Source organism: Podarcis raffonei, chromosome Z (assembly GCF_027172205.1).
Source record: "Podarcis raffonei isolate rPodRaf1 chromosome Z, rPodRaf1.pri, whole genome shotgun sequence".
NCBI classification, from domain to species: Eukaryota; Metazoa; Chordata; class Lepidosauria; order Squamata; family Lacertidae; genus Podarcis; species Podarcis raffonei.
The window spans coordinates 15,953,384-15,968,893 of record NC_070621.1 but is presented as its reverse complement, the minus strand read 5'-3'; the positions used below and the strand labels follow the sequence as shown (position 1 = coordinate 15,968,893).

The following is a 15,510-nucleotide window of genomic DNA, read 5'->3' as shown; positions in this document are numbered from 1 at the left end:
AGTTGTTTTCCCCCCTGATCCTGATAGTGTATTGAAAGTTCAATTCAATCCTCACCAAATGTGGGAGCTGTGGAGCCCATATTTTCCTGGTAAGGAGAAGGTAAGTAGACTGATAACCATCCTTGGGGCTGCTTCACACATAATGCATTTCCTACAGGACCATGGAAGTTGTGATTGTGAAGCTGAGTTAGATCATTGCTCCATATAAGAAAGAATGGGCTATTCTGACTGGCAGCCAGTCTCTCCAAAGAACTTGGGGAATAGGCCATTCTCGTCTCTGCTGTCCATGATTCACTTTTAATGGGAGATGCTGGTAGTCAAACCTGGGACCTTCTGTATGCAAAGCAGGTCCTCTCCTACTGAGTGACAGCCCATGTGCCTGTTTGGACATGTGGACAGTGGTCCCCCCCCCAATATTTATAGAAGCATGATGTGTGAAGCACTTGCAGGTATTAGTGCCAGTGGGAATCCCAGATTCTGAAATCGGGTGGCAGTGCAGTTATTGATTATCAAGAGCCAGTTTGATCAGTTGAATGGTCTTTGGGGAGGCTTTGGGGAACAGAGGAAGCTGCCTTGTATGAAGTCATTGGTCCACCTAGCTCAGTATTGTCTACACTGGCTGGCAGCAGCTCTCCAGGGGTTTCAGGCAAGAGTTCTCTTCAAGCCCTACTGAAGATGCCATTAAGGACTGAACCTGGGACCTTCTGCATGACACTCAGATGCTCTACTACTGAGCTAGAGCCCTACGTTTGTCAAGATCCTGGTCCTCATGGTTCTGAAAAAACCTCACGGTTTTTTTTAACCTCATGGTTAAATAGGAGAATAGGAAGCTGCCCTATATTGTGTTAGACCATTGGCCCACCTAGGTTGGTATTATCTACCCTGATTGAATGTGGTTCTCCAGGGGTTTCAGCTAGCAAGTCTCCCAGATCTACCTGGAAATGGCAGGGGCTGAAGCTGGGAACTTCTGCATCTCAAGAAGATGCTCTATGACTAGGCTGAGCTTTCCCCATTTAAAACTTTTTTCCCTAGATATATGGGCCACAGAGAATTTGATAGTCACCATGTGAAATATGAGCCTCATTTGCCTATGTGTGTGCGTGCGGGGAAGCACTGGGTGCTCAGGATTTGCTGGATTTGGGGGCATGCATTAATTCTGCCTTTATTACATCACAGCTTGCTCCCTCATCTGAAGGCAATGTGATTCTTCAGAGGTGTCTGCCCTTTTTGCTTTCTGCAGAACTGAGACACAAGGGCAAATTCCTCTATAGGAACACAGGATGCTACCTTATACAAAGTCCGACGGTTGGTCCATCTAACTTAGTACAGTCAAAACTAACTAGCAGAGGTTCTCTGGGGTTTCAAATAGGGAATCAACCCAGCCCTGTCTGGGGATGCCAGATATTGAACCTCTGGCCTTCTCAGTGCTTCCCCACCCGCAAGAGAAATAGGTGCTGGAACTCACCACAAAGTTGTTACAGTAAGTCGTTGGGCAACTCAGGGCAACCCTGAACAATTGCCGGTTTGACAACAAACCCACGGAGGTGCTAAAAGCTACTGCAAGTTGTCTCCCTAACCAGTTTGGAGTTCACCCCTGGTTCTGGTGCAGGTCAGATAAATGCACCCCTGCTTCCCTTATTCTCTTAGATTCAGGCAGGTGGCTAGGGCATCTCAGAAAGGCCCTTGCAGAAACACACACATGTGCAACAGTAGAGGCCTGGCAGGAAAGCTTAAAGCCTGCCGTTGCTACACGGGAGACTGATTGAAGAAAATGGAATATGAATTTGCCCCACCCCATAGCTTGACCAATCACTGCTAGGAGCTAGGTGGAGTCATAGTTCTGAAAAAATTGTAGACTCACACATGCTGACCAGCTTCCATTTTGACTTGACATGTTTGCTTTGGGCTTCTCAGAAGTACATAAAAGGCAAGAAGCAGGTGGGAGGATTGCCAGCCCACAATGGCACCCACCTGAGAAGTGCCAGAACTGTGCTTCGACACACTCCGACTGAAAAAAAAAAAGCACTGGACCTTCTGCATGCATAGCAGGTACTCTGGCACTGAGCTGCGGATGCTCTTGATGAACACAGGAAGCTGCCTTATTATGCTGAGACAAGACCATTAGTTCATCTAGTTCAGTATTGTTTACAGTTTTCCAGGGTTTCAGACAGTGGGTCTCTCCCTGCCCTACCTGGAGAGAGATGCTGGGGACTGAACCTAGGATCTTCTGCATCTTCTGCTTTACCACTGAGCTCTGCCCCATTGAAAATACAGCCCCCTCCTTGCTTGTGGCTCTTTCTCACAACCTCCAGTGTGTTTTCCTGCTCAGATTCTTTTGGCTCAGGGCCTGTGGGTGCCTTGTTACCTCTGTCTCTCCCAGCTTCAAAAGGATTCGCAAACAAATGTGGCTGATTCCTGTGGCTTTGAATTAGTTAGGCTGAGAGAAGATAGAGGAGTCCAGCTATGCCCGAAGGCTGGCCATTCTTGGTTTGCATGTCCTGGTGCAAATCATTACTCTTGAGGTGCTGACTCCATCCTTCACCCTGGTGCTTAGTTTGTCCTTTTGTCCATAAGAACAGTGGGGCACCCTCCAGTCTTCATGCAGCAACACAAAGAAAGTGTTGTGACTAGAGATGTGAGAAGACATCCCTTTTGGTTCTGCCCTGTAGCTGTCACATGTAACACCGTTTCCATTCCGCTCCTTTTTGTCTTCCACCAAAACTACTCATCTCATCTGCTGTGATGAAATAATGTAACTTACACAATAAATTACGCAGGTGACATATGCTGTCATTACATTATCCCACCGCATTTATTTAATGCAAAGGAAATGCAGTGCAGATCGGGGTGTGTGTGTGTGTAGCATAATTGGTTACAGATCATCGGCAGACTGGAAGCAACAACAAAGGCAAATACTGAAAATAATTGCTGGAATGATATCTGTTCCAGACAAGAAGGCGAAAAGCAAACTGTTTCAGCAGTTCCTGCTCCTGTGTCCTTCAAAGTTCTCTTGATGCCCCTGGTTGTGACAGCGAGGCAAGCTCACACCAAATGAACAGAGGTTGGATATGTCACGGATTCTTGAGTTGTGATTCCTGCTTCGCAGTGGACTAGAGTAGATTACTCTTTGAGTCCCTCCAACTCTACGATTCTATGATCCAGGAGTCATTTTCAGTGCAATCCATGATGTGTGATTTCCTGACAGCACAGCAATATTTTCCTTTGGCTTTGCTTTGAAGGACTGTCAGTCATTCTCAGCACTGACACAAAGCTTTCCTTCCTTGCCGTGGGTCTATTTCATCTCCTTCAGCCTGGCCTTGTATGTGAGCTCACCTTGCCTAAAGATCAGGCTGTTGTTATAAATAACATGATTACATCTCTACTATGGGGTGGGATGCTGGATATGCTTGGACCACTAAGAGATTCACACATTCTAGGGGCCAGGTTCTTTGGCTATCGAAGCATCTCTTTTTTTTCATAATAAGAATAAGAATAATAAGTAGTCGTCGTTGTCGTCTGGGTGGGGGGTGAGTAAGATGGCTTCCATTGTGCAGCTGGGAAATCCTTCTTGCTTGTGTTTATATGGGAGACTTGTGGACTTAAGACAACCCTTGCTTTGGAAGAGGTAGAGCTGGTGCCTTTGCTTCCAGGAACCAGCTGTGCACATCAAGGGGAACTCTTGAAGTATTAAAACATTGGTTGGTGGGAAGGGGGCTCTTTCAGGTCCTGCTGCCCCAGACTCAGACAAAAAACAACACTGAGCTACGGGGGACTGGGGGTGTGGGTGTGGGTGGGGTGGGGATAGAGAACAAGTAGGGTGATGTGGGAAGGGGACTTAGCTAATTCTCATCTCTGGCAGGCCGGATCTTCATCTCGGTGAACTTGAGGGAGTACTGCCAGCCTGTCCAGGAGGACCACTCGATGCCATCGGCGTAGGAGCTGTGGTGACCCTTCAGGTACTGCCCGTTCAGGTTGGAGGTGTGGCAATTGCGGTACCACCAGGCCCCGTGGTAGAAGGAGGCACAGTTGTTCTCTGAGTGGTCGTTGTCCAAGTCTTTGGTGGTGAACTTCATGCCATTGTGCTTCAGGAACGAGTCGCCTGCAGGGGGAAGGAGTCATTTGTCAGGGTGTGGTGAGGTCTTTGGAAGGGGCCACTTGGTGGACAGGGACATCTGCCCCCCCCCCAACTCCACAGACAGCCTATTGAAATTTGCTCCAAAAGCTCTGAGCAGGTCCATAAGAACATAAGAAGAGTTTGCTGAAGGAGGCCAATGGCCCATCTAGTCCAGCATCCTGTCCTCACTGTGGCCAACCAGATGCTTGTAGGAAACTCACAGGCAGGATTCTGGCACAAGCACACTCTCCCTTCCTGAGGTTTCCAGCAACTGGTATTCAGAAGCATTACTGCCTCCAACCATGGAGACAAAAGCATAGCCATTTTGGCTAGCAGGTGGCACCAGATCTGCGCTAGGGGTATTAATGTCAACATTATGCAACAAAGTAATGGAAGGCTGAAAAACTAAAGGTGCAGTTTTTGGTGAGGCTAAACAAATGAACAGAACTGTAGCTCTACATTTTAGAAAGGGGTTTGCAATTCAGTTGTAATAAAATTTTGTTTTGTTTTACGTCAAAAAAACGATAAATATTTGCTTTCTGAGTTAGTCCCTGACAGCTGAGAGCTAAATTCTTCCTTGCAAATTGGACGTTCCAACCTAAATGTTCTTTCTGTCAGGGTGAAATGTCAATTTCTGACCTGAAGTTTCAATTCTGAGCAGCTGTTTTGAAGTGGAAATTTGCCGTTCTGACAGGCCCGATTGCTCCAATGCTATTAGCACCGGTGCTGTTCTGGATATAATGCATGGTATTTTGAGCACAGAGCAAATGGCCTTCCTTCCTACCTTCCTTCTTTCCTTGTGATCCACGAAGAGGTATATACCCCAAACTTCCACAGCTATTCACAAACACACATCCTCAGTGCACAAATATCCACTGCACATGCATATGTGTTTCCCCTCTCACATATATCCCCTCTGCCCTAGGCACCAGGCAAACTTACCTGCTGTCCCAGAATAGTCAGCAACAGTAACTGGATAGCCATCTTCCTCTGGGTCGACAGAGAACAAACCCACCGAAAATGTTCCATAATGTGCATAAGCTGTGCCATTATCAAAGTCCTCTAGGTCAATGCGCAGCTCATAGCTGGCTTGCGTGGTCAAGGCATGGATCCTCTTCAGCCCTATTAAATGAGTTTCTAATCAGTTTATATGTGGGACATGGATGTGTCCTTAAATACATACATTACTGTTTGTCAGACACTGCATTTTATAAACGAGAAAATACAAACTTTGGAACTCCCTGCCTACTGGCATGAGACAGGTGCCTTTGCTGCACTCTTTTCAGCACCGGCTATAAACATTTTTTTGTTTAAGCAAGCCTATCCAGACATGTAGAATGCTGACATGTTTTAATCTCAGTTTAAACTTCTTGATTTTAATTGTATTTTGAAGACTTTCAAATAGCTGTTTTGTACTTTTTTACTGGTAATTTCATTGTTTTATTTCTTTGTATACCGTTCTGAGAGTTTGATATCTTTGGTTTTTGGGGTTTTTTGCAATCAAGCAGTACAGTGGTACCTCCGGTTGTGGACGGGATCCTTTCCAGAGCTCCGGTTGGATCCTGAGGTTTCCGCAACTGGAGGGACTGCTTCTGCATATGCGCGTGCGGTGAAAGCCGGAAAAATACTTTCGGGTTTGCCGCATTCACATTCTGAAGGATACGCAACCAGAGGTGTGTGTATCCAGAGGTACTACTGTATATACATTTTATGAAATACATAATTTGCTACGTTCTTCTTGGAAGGTGCAGCCTTTTCAGAAAGCAGCTTGCTTAAGGCTACCAAAAATATTAAAAATCAGACCTGCCTAAATATGTGATTGGACGCAGGTGGCGCTGTGTGGTCTAAACCACTGAGCCTAGGGCTTGCCGACCAGAAGGTCGGCAGTTCGAATCCCCATGACGGGGTGAGCTCCTGTTGTTCGATCCCTGCTCCTGCCAACCTAGCAGTTCGAAATCATGTCAAAGTTCAAGTAGATAAATAGGTACCGCTCTGGCGGGAAAGTAAACGGCGTTTCCTTGCACTGCTCTGGTTTGCCAGAAGCAGCTTAGTCATGCTGGCCACATGACCTGAAAAAACTGCCTGCAGACAAACGCCGGCTCCCTCAGCCAGTAAAGCGAGATGAGCGCCGCAACCCCAGAGTCGGCCACGACTGGACTTAACTGTCAGGGGTCCTTTACCTTTTAAAATGTGTGGTGTGCAGATACTGGAGATTCAAGATTCTGCACTGAGTAGTTACCCTTAAGTTACAAGTACAGAGATTCTGACACAATGTCAGAAAGAACTTTCTGGTGGTAAGAGCTGTTTGACTGTTGAACCGACTTCCTCAAAAAGTGGTGGACTCTCCTTCATTGGAGGTTTTTAAGCAGAGATTGGATGTCCACATGTCATGGATGCTTTAGCACTAGGTGATGCTTGGGGTTCCGTCAAACTCTACAATTCCATGCTTCTAAGGATGTACAAACATAAGAAAAGCCCTGCTGGATCTGGCCAATGGCCCATCTAGTCCAGCATCCTGTTCTCACAGTAAACAACCAGGTGCCCCATTGGGAAACCCACAAGCAGGATTCGAGCATAAGAGCAGCACATTCCCCTCCTGTGGTCCCAAAGCAAGTGGTATTCAGAAACTGGTATTACTGTCTCTGACTGTGGAGGCAGAACATAGCCATTATGACGAGTAGCTATTGATAGCCTTCTCCTCCATGAATTTGTCCACTCCTCTTTCATTTTTTTTTTTTAATAATATTTTTATTGAACAATTTTTAATATAACAAAAACAAAACATACATAAACAAACATCAGACAATAATAAAACATAAAAACAAGTACCATTTCATAACCCAATTTGTAAACCTTACTTCCTCGACCTCCCCTTACTTCCCGTTTCTGTATTCCAAATTCTTACAGTTATTCAGCGAAATCTTGCCTTATTTTATTATAAATTTATAATATTCACCCTTATTCTCTTTATCATAACCCTTACTGATAGTAACCATTTATTTTAATCCAACATCATTCTAACTGTCACCAATTTTATAATGTTTCTTTAAATACTCCTTAAACTTTTTCCATTCTTCTTCCGCCGCTTCTCTTCCCTGGTCTCGGATTCTGCTCGTCATCTCCGCCATGTCCACTCCTCTTTCAAATCCATACAAGCTGGTGGTCATCACTGCATCCAGTGGAAGGAAGTGAAGAAGTCCTTTCTTTGATCTGTCCTGAATCTTCCAACACTCCGCTTCATTGCATGTCCAGAAGTTCCAGTGTTATGAGAGAGGGAGAAAAACTACCCAATTCCTCCATGTCATGCACCAAGCCATGGGATATTAAGAGCCCAGCCAACACAACAAGGAAAGCTGCTGTTGGCTGTTGTGTCATGTGCCTTATCCACAATTTTGTCTCACTTCCCAGTCCAAAACTGCTCAGCCTTTGTTTCATGCAGCTTTTAGTGTGGGCCTTCAGAGGCTGAGAGATGGGATTTCATTGCCTATCAATTAGGACTTGCAAAAGCTCCTCTCTAGAGGTGGGTAGTGAGAGGGGAGAAGGAGTCCTGCTGATCATTTCTCAATTAAGAGGTGATTTGGGGAAAGTTGTCATTCGCCGTGAGTGATGACTCCTTCTCTCCCTTTTTCAAACCTCTCCTCCACCACACCTGGTGTTCTCTTTAATTACCAGTAGTTTAAGTTATACATGCAGGCTGCAGGCTCCTTAGGTAGAAATCATCTCCACAACATGACACAACAGCCAGCAGCAGCTTTCCTTGCAAACCCCAACAGTTTTGATTCAGAGGTTTCTGCTTGCTGGTGCACAGCTTATCTAGGAATGGGTCAAGGCTGGCATAACAGGGAAATTCCGAAGTGAACAGGTACTTAGAGCATTTGGGACATTTTGAGAAAAACGCAGTAGGAGGCAACATGATAGAAGTTTGTAAAATTATGCATGACCTGGAGAGAGTGGACATTTCTTCCTTTCTCATAACACTAGAACTCACGGGTATCAAGTGAAGCTGAATGATGGAAGGTTTGGGACAGATAAAGTCCTTCTCCATGCAGCACATAGTTAAACTATGGAACTCACTCCCACAGGAGGCAATGAGGACCACCATCTTGGGTGAGCCAGTCACTGCCTCTCAGCCTGTAACCTACCTCACAGGGTTGTTGTGAGGATAGGATGAAAAGGAGGAGGAGAATCATGTGCACCACATTGAGCAACTTGGTGCCAAAGGGGGGATAAAAATAAATAACGCCACTTCTCTGCCTCTTCCCCAAAGCTGTGATAATAAAGGCCAAGATGCACATACCGAGCCAGTGTTCTCCAGTCAGTTTCCCAAATCCATCCCTGTAAGCTTCCCACCCACGGAAGAAATTCACGGAGCCATCCTCACGCCGCTGGAAGACCTGTAGTGGGAGAAATCAGTGCAGGATTAGTAAGAACAAGAGAGAGAGAGTGTGTGTATGTGTTCACTGGGGGAGGAGGCGGTGGCAAGCCTCCGTCAGCTTTGTCTCTGCCTCCCCCATTCACGGTCCAGTTTGAAGAGCGATGGTGCTGCTTTATCAGATGAAAGAGCCGAGATGCAAACTAAAAACCCCGTTAAATTGGCTAATTATGTTGGAGTGGTTCAGCGAAAGGGACTCTGAAGAGGCTTCCTGTCAGGATTAATAGGGAGGTTGACACTGAAACCAGAAATGTTATGTTACAGATATGGCGGCTATTAATTTTCCCATTCTAGGCTATCACCCAGGGAACTTTCTTCCAGCCCGAGGGCCGCATTCTTTCCTGGGCAACCTCCTGGGGGCTGCAAGCCAGGCTGGGAGGGAGGCAAGGGGCATGAGCAGAGTTCAAGGGCACATTCCAGCCAGGCAAAAGCACCCAAGAAGGATACAAAGCCTAGGTAGTATGGAGTGTGGCCTATGGAAAGAAGGAATGGCTGAGGAGGAGGTAAAACCCGAGAGGAGTCCCAAGGGTTGGATCGAGAGGTCTCCAGGGATGCACTTGGTCCCTGGGACTGAGGTTTCCCAACACTGTTGTAGGGTAGTTGTTTTTTTTAAGTAATGTGCAAAGCAGACATAAGAATATAAGATGACATAAGAGTGTGCAAAGCAGACATAAAAATATAAGATGACCCCTCCTGGATTAGTCCAGTGGCCCTTCTAGTCCAGTCTCCTCTTCTCACAATGGCCACTCAGATGCCTGTAGGAAACGAGCAAGCAGGATTTGAGCACAAGAACCCTCTCCCCTCCTGGAGTCTCCTGCATCTAGTCTTCAGAAGCATGCCTGCAACCCATGGAGATTAAGCATAGCCATTGCAGCTAGTAGCACAGCCCTCTCCTCCATGCATTTTTCTAATCCTCTTTTAAAGCCATCCAAGTTGGTGGCCACCACTGCATCCTATGGGAGTGAGTTCCATTTTTTAACTATCCTCTGCGTGAAGAACTACTGAATTGTATTCTGCCTTTTGGATTGCCAGCAGATCTCCCCTTAGCCATGTGTTATCTCATGATTCAGTGTTTTATAACTTGCTAAACTTGCTGTTGGGCACATGACCTCCCTTCAGGTGCCCATGGTCTGGTATTTGTGAGTGGTGTGCCAAATGATAGGGAAGCCCTGCTGTGTTGCATTTGAACCACAGTGTCTTACAGTCAAACCCTATATAGTGGTGAACACAAACATTTCAAGCTGGCTTTCATTTCTGGGCAACAAAAGAGTTTTGATTAAAAATCAAGCAATAACGAACTGTGCATTTACTGGTTTGCCTTACCCCCTTCTGCTGTGGTTCTCAAATTAGCCAAGTGAAATGTCCTCCTTTTGGTACTTTTCTTGCTTAATTAAACTTTGATCTATGGCTGGAGAATCAAGAAAATACCTCCTGTGTCTGCTCCTCACCATTAATTAAGCGTCCATCCCCTGATTTAATGAAGCAGGGGCACATTTTGACTGGAAGGGCACCAAAAGGAAAGTTTACTTTCAGAACAGCTGAGTTCTCAAATCACTGGATTTTCAGCTGTGACCTAAAAGGCCTTTCAAAGTTGCCCATACAAGTACAATGGCCCATCCATTTACTTTATTTATTATTATTTTTAAAGATTTTTATTGAAGTTTTACAGAAAAGAAAAATAGAAATTCACAGAATAAAAAACCCTAGATTACAAAAAAAAGAAAAAAAACACAAAAAATACAGAAAGAAAGCACAACTAATTAAGAAAAATTAAATTTAAACAAAGAAGAGATAAAACCAATCCATTTTTCCAATAACCTCAATTTCATATGCTTATGTTCTTGACCTCCTCGCACCTCCCCCCTTTTGTATTCCCATTCAGATATTTAATTCAGCAAATTCTTACCCTTTTTCAAATGTTTAAACTTTGTACCATAACATATACTATATCCATATTTTCAAGCATATCAATACCTTTTTTTTGCATAATCTTATTAACTTTTATCACTAATTACCACTTATTGCCAATCCAAGCACAGTTTTAGCATTCATTAATTTTATAGTATTTCTGAAGATAGTCTTTGAATTTCTTCCAGTCTTCTTCCACCAACTCTTCTCCCAGGTCTCGGATTCTGCCAGTCATTTCCGCCAGTTCCATATACTCTATCAGCTTCATCTGCCACTCTTCCAGGGTGGGTAGCTCTTGTGTCTTCCAATACTTTGCGATGAGAATTCTTGCTGCTGTTGTTGCGTACATAAAGAAATTTCTGTCTTTCTTTGGCACCAATTGGCCCACCATGCCCAAGAGAAAGGCCTCTGGCTTCTTAAGGAATGTATATTTAAGTATTTTTTTCATTTCATTATATATCATCTCCCAGAAAGCCTTAATCTTTGGGCATGTCCACCAAAGGTGAAAGAATGTTCCTTCACTTTCTTTACACTTCCAACATTTATTGTCAGGCAAGTGGTAGATTTTTGCAAGCTTGACTGGTGTCATGTACCACCTGTATATCATTTTCATAATATTCTCTCTTAGGGCATTACATGCCGTAAATTTCATACCTGTGGTCCACAACCATTCCCAGTCAGCAAACATGATGTTATGACCAACATCTTGTGCCCATTTAATCATAGCAGATTTAACTGTTTCATCCTGCGTATTCCATTTTAGCAGCAAGTTATACATTCTTGAGAGTGTTTTAGTTTTGGATTCTAACAACTCAGTTTCCAATTTAGATTTTTCCACCTGGAAGCCTATTTTTTTATCCAAGTTATAGGCTTCTCTTATTTGAAAATAGTGCAGCCAATCTCGCACCTTATCTTTTCCATCCATTTACTTTAAAGCAGCATTCTGGTGATGGTAACCCTATTTCCACTGGTGATGCCAATATGCCACCATTACCCTCAGGCTAATAATGGTTGGAGGGTTGGAACTGGGGTATTATTTCTAACAGTGGCAGGGAACCCTTTTCTGCTGGAGGGCCGCATATTATGGGCAACCTTCCAGGTGCCAGATGTAAAAGCAGGCAGACGTGAACTTTACCTCCATAAACTAAACTAGTTTCACAGGCACATTGAAAGCTGCTTATACCAAGAGTCAGGTCAATGGTCCATCTAGCTCAGAATTGTCTACACTGACTGGCAGCAGCTCTCCTTCTTCATATGTGTTACTTCAAGACTGGATTACTGCCATGTGTTCTATGTGGGGCTTCCCTTGCATTGATCCAAAAGATGGAGTTAGTGCAGAATGCTGCAGCCTGGTTGCTGACAGGACTGAGACATTGTCAGCATATCACACCTGAGCTCAGAGATCTGTACTGGCTGCTGTTTTGCTACCAGGCCAAGTTCAGTGTGTTATTATTATATAAAGCCCTTAACAACTTGGGACCAATTTAACTGCAGATGGTCGTACCTCATTTATGCCCACTTGACCATTTCATTTGGCAGAACTGGAGCTCTTACAGGTGCCACATAATACCCACCCTGCATTTTTAAGTAGTGTGGCAGCAACTCCCTGCCTATTCGTATCAGGCAGCTGGCTTCATTGTATTCTTTTTAGCACCGGCTAAAAACATTTTTGTTTAGACAAAGATGTCCAGATGCTTAGAAAGTTGATGTGGGTTTTAATCCGTTTTTAGTCTATTGTTATTCTCACCCTTCGAAAGTATTATGGTTGTTACTTTTCCTTTTTTGTTGTATCCTTTCTGTAACCTGCTTTGAGATTCCCCTCCCCCCACCATTTTATTTTGTTTACAATCAAGCAGTTATAAATTTTATGGAACAAATAAATAAATACGTGGAAAGGCAGTATTTTGGGTATAGGGATCCCAAACAGTATGAGGCTTTCTAACTTAAAACCAGCACTGGGGGAATCCAACTGGCATCAAGTTGGGAGGTTCACTCATTCTCATTCCATCCATCACTGCGTTCTGTGCTGGACTCAGTTTCCAAACCAAGAAGCAAACAGCTTCTGACCAGCTTACTCTCTGTACATTTGTCCAAGCTTCTATTTAAAAACAAAACAAAACAAAACAAAAAACCCAGCTAAGCCAGGGATCGCCACCATTTCTGTAGTTCATTTTGCAAGTGTGTGAAATATTTACAGTCAATTGCATTGGGTGACAGGGAGTTGTAGTGTTCTGTGGGAGTGTGTGTGGAGGGGGAGGGGAAGAATTATCTCTGACTGATGTCCTCCCTCTCCTGTTTTCTTCCCATGAGCTGCACAAACATCCCCCCCCCACCAAACCCTTTTGCTATGGATGATTCTTCCTGAACAGATTCGGGCAATTTCATGCTGCATAAACTGCCCATGATTACATTATTGCAGTATCTGGAGGTTGAGCACCACCGCGGCCAGCATATGCTTCAAAATCCTGATGTGTTTCTGTTGCATCACAATGGAACATTGTTAAGGGGCAGCCAGGAACTGGGCTCCCCACAGTCTTAGTCTGGGGCTGTGTGCTAACCTGAGCAGACAGGAAAACATGGATGGATCTATTTATTTTTTTAAGGTGGGAAAAAACAACAACAGGATTTTTCTTTTCTTTTGCAAGGGCTGTACTTCAGTGGGGGAGCACATGCTTCGTACAAAAAGGTCTCTGGGTCTATCCTCTGCATCCTCAGATGCGGCTAGGAATGTCCCTTTCCTGAAATCCTGGAAAGCTGTTGCCAGTCAGTGTGGACTATACTGAGCTTGATGGATGAATGGTCTGACTCAGTATCAGACAGCTTCAGATGTTCCTACTTAATTCAATCAATACTTAAGAACATAAGAAGACCCTTGCAGGATCAGGCCAATGGTCCATCTAGTCCAGCATTCTGTCCTCACAGTGGCCAACCAGATGCCTATGGGAAACTGGCAGGCAGGATCTGAGCACAAGAGCAGCACGCTCCCCTCCTTAAGTTTCCAGCAACTGGTATTCAGAAAGCTTTGCTGTCTCCAACTATGGAGGCAAAACATATCCATCATAGCTAACAGCTATCAGCAGCCCTCCCCTCCATGATTTTGTCTAACCCTCTTTTAAAAGCATCTAAGTTGATGATCATCAGTGCCTCTTGTGGGAACAAGCTCCATAGTTGAACTATGCGCTGTGTGATTCTTCAGAACAATGAGGACTAGAATCTTGTTCATTGTGGCTAGGGGAAGGAGATAGCTCAGTGGTAGAGTGCACCATTTGCATGTAGAGAGCCCCAGAAGAGACAGATTTAGGGGGGCATGACGGGTTCAGTCGCACAGTGTGCAGAGAGCATCAGGAGCACTGCAGGAAGTAAATTGACACTCGTTCCAGCAACTTTTGCTTGTTGGCCTACACAGTCCTTTTCTGTGCCCCCCAGAAGGCTGTTTAGAAGGAAACATAGCCCTTGAGGCTGGGAAGAATTGCCTAGCCCTCCATTAGATGCCCTGCCACAGCTCCGACCAACTTTGCAAGCCTTAGTTTGGAGGCTGTGACATGATGCTCACTCATCAGGCTCGCCTCTGATCCAAGCAGTACTTACCTTCTAGAATTAGAACCCTTAATTTTTATCCCTGCATTGAGCGCTTGAGAAGCTGCCTTCGCTAAGCCCCTTTGAAAGGGGCTTTGGGCCTGAACAGTTTGACGGCTGAAGGACACTTTTGCTGGAAAGGGGCCCAAAGCTGATTGCTAATGGAGAGCTTTTCTTGGCTCCCACATCAGTGGGGCATGGGGAAGGTGGGAAGGTTATGGGAGCAGGAGATAATGCAAGCTCCTTCATTAAGCTGCTTTGACCTCAGGCTGCAAAGTAGGCCAGTTGTCCACGGCACTGATGGAGGAGGGTTTGGAGGGGCTTGAGTTGCATTAGCAGAGAGCTCTCCCTCGCTCTCATTCTCTTCTCCGCAACCGTCCATGTAAAGGCCTGATTACACAAATGCCTTGAGAGATTAGTGGCCGAACAGCTTTGGTGATAAATGCCTCCTTGCTGATTATCCCCCTTTGTGGAGGTGCAGAGACAGCCATGCATGGACCCCGAAGTGGCGCACAAAGCCACAGCCACAGTTCCTTTGCCCCTCAATATGACGTGTTATTTTTCCTCCCCCAGACCTGATTTCTCTGTAGCCATGTGGGCTAGAAACCTGAATCTGAAATCAGGGGAATTTGCCATCCCTTTTAATCTTGCCATCAGTACGTCATATAAGAAGGTCTAACAGGATCCAAATATGTCTGGTCACAGCCAGGGAGTCCCAAGCAGATTAACACAGCCATCAGGAGGAAAAGGGGCTGTGACGTTTTACTAATAGCTAAGGTGTTGCGGTTGGGTCTGTATCCCTGAGGACTTAGTTTTATTGCTGGATCACAAAGGGAAAGCATTCATAGCTTCAAAGACAAGGGTCAAGAACTCAATACTCAAGTGTTCTATTCCAGGGTCAGAAAAGAAATTGATATTGTTTGGTAAGGCTGCCAAGCTATGATTGAAAAACCAATGGCTCCTTAGGCAGTTCAGAGACAGGCTGTGCTGGGTAAATCTGGGGAATGGTGGCTGAATACTACTAGGGTATCAGATTCCAATATCATTTTCTTCATAAAAGATGGCTTTACACACAGGTTCACATCTGTCCACCCCTGGCATGGCCACGAAGAGGAGATCGGAATTTTCTGTTTTAAATTGAACACACTTTAGCATGACATCCCAAACTGACCATAACAGTGGTTAGTCTTAACTATGGTTTGTCAAAAAAACCAACCTTGTAAACCACAGTTTGAAGTCATCTTGTTCATACAAACCATCATTAAGATTAACCACAGATTATCCATGTTCAGGCATCACAGCAACCAGTCAGTGGTACAAAATGGACACAAAGCTTTTGAAATTCTTGCAAGCTGGGCCAGGTGGTGGGAGGATGCAAGCACCCAAGATCACTGCAACTTGTTTTTGTTTAGCGTTGCACCTGGTTGAAGCCACAAGGCGGTTGGCAATAGTACTGTACTTATTGTAGGCAGACTACAGG

The 15,510-nt window shown here is 44.9% G+C and overlaps 1 protein-coding gene and 1 long non-coding RNA gene across 2 annotated transcripts in view; one reads left to right on the top strand and one right to left on the bottom strand.

Annotated features, from left to right (window-relative positions):
* The first annotated feature begins 866 nt into the window (after positions 1 to 866).
* Positions 867 to 13,578, top strand: LOC128406580 (uncharacterized). The gene is made up of 3 exons (XR_008328529.1): positions 867 to 2,049; positions 3,860 to 3,956; positions 13,100 to 13,578. It is a non-coding gene; the product is annotated as an uncharacterized LOC128406580 (long non-coding RNA).
* Positions 2,789 to 15,510, bottom strand: part of FIBCD1 (fibrinogen C domain containing 1) — a 76,873-nt gene continuing 64,151 nt past the window's right edge. Inside the window, exons 5-7 of the mRNA XM_053374080.1 lie at positions 8,412 to 8,508; positions 5,057 to 5,236; positions 2,789 to 4,099 (exon numbers count right to left, since the gene is read on the bottom strand). Coding sequence (XP_053230055.1) covers positions 3,840 to 4,099; positions 5,057 to 5,236; positions 8,412 to 8,508 — 537 coding nt within the window. The 3' untranslated portion in view covers positions 2,789 to 3,839. The remainder of the gene's footprint in view (positions 4,100 to 5,056; positions 5,237 to 8,411; positions 8,509 to 15,510) is intronic.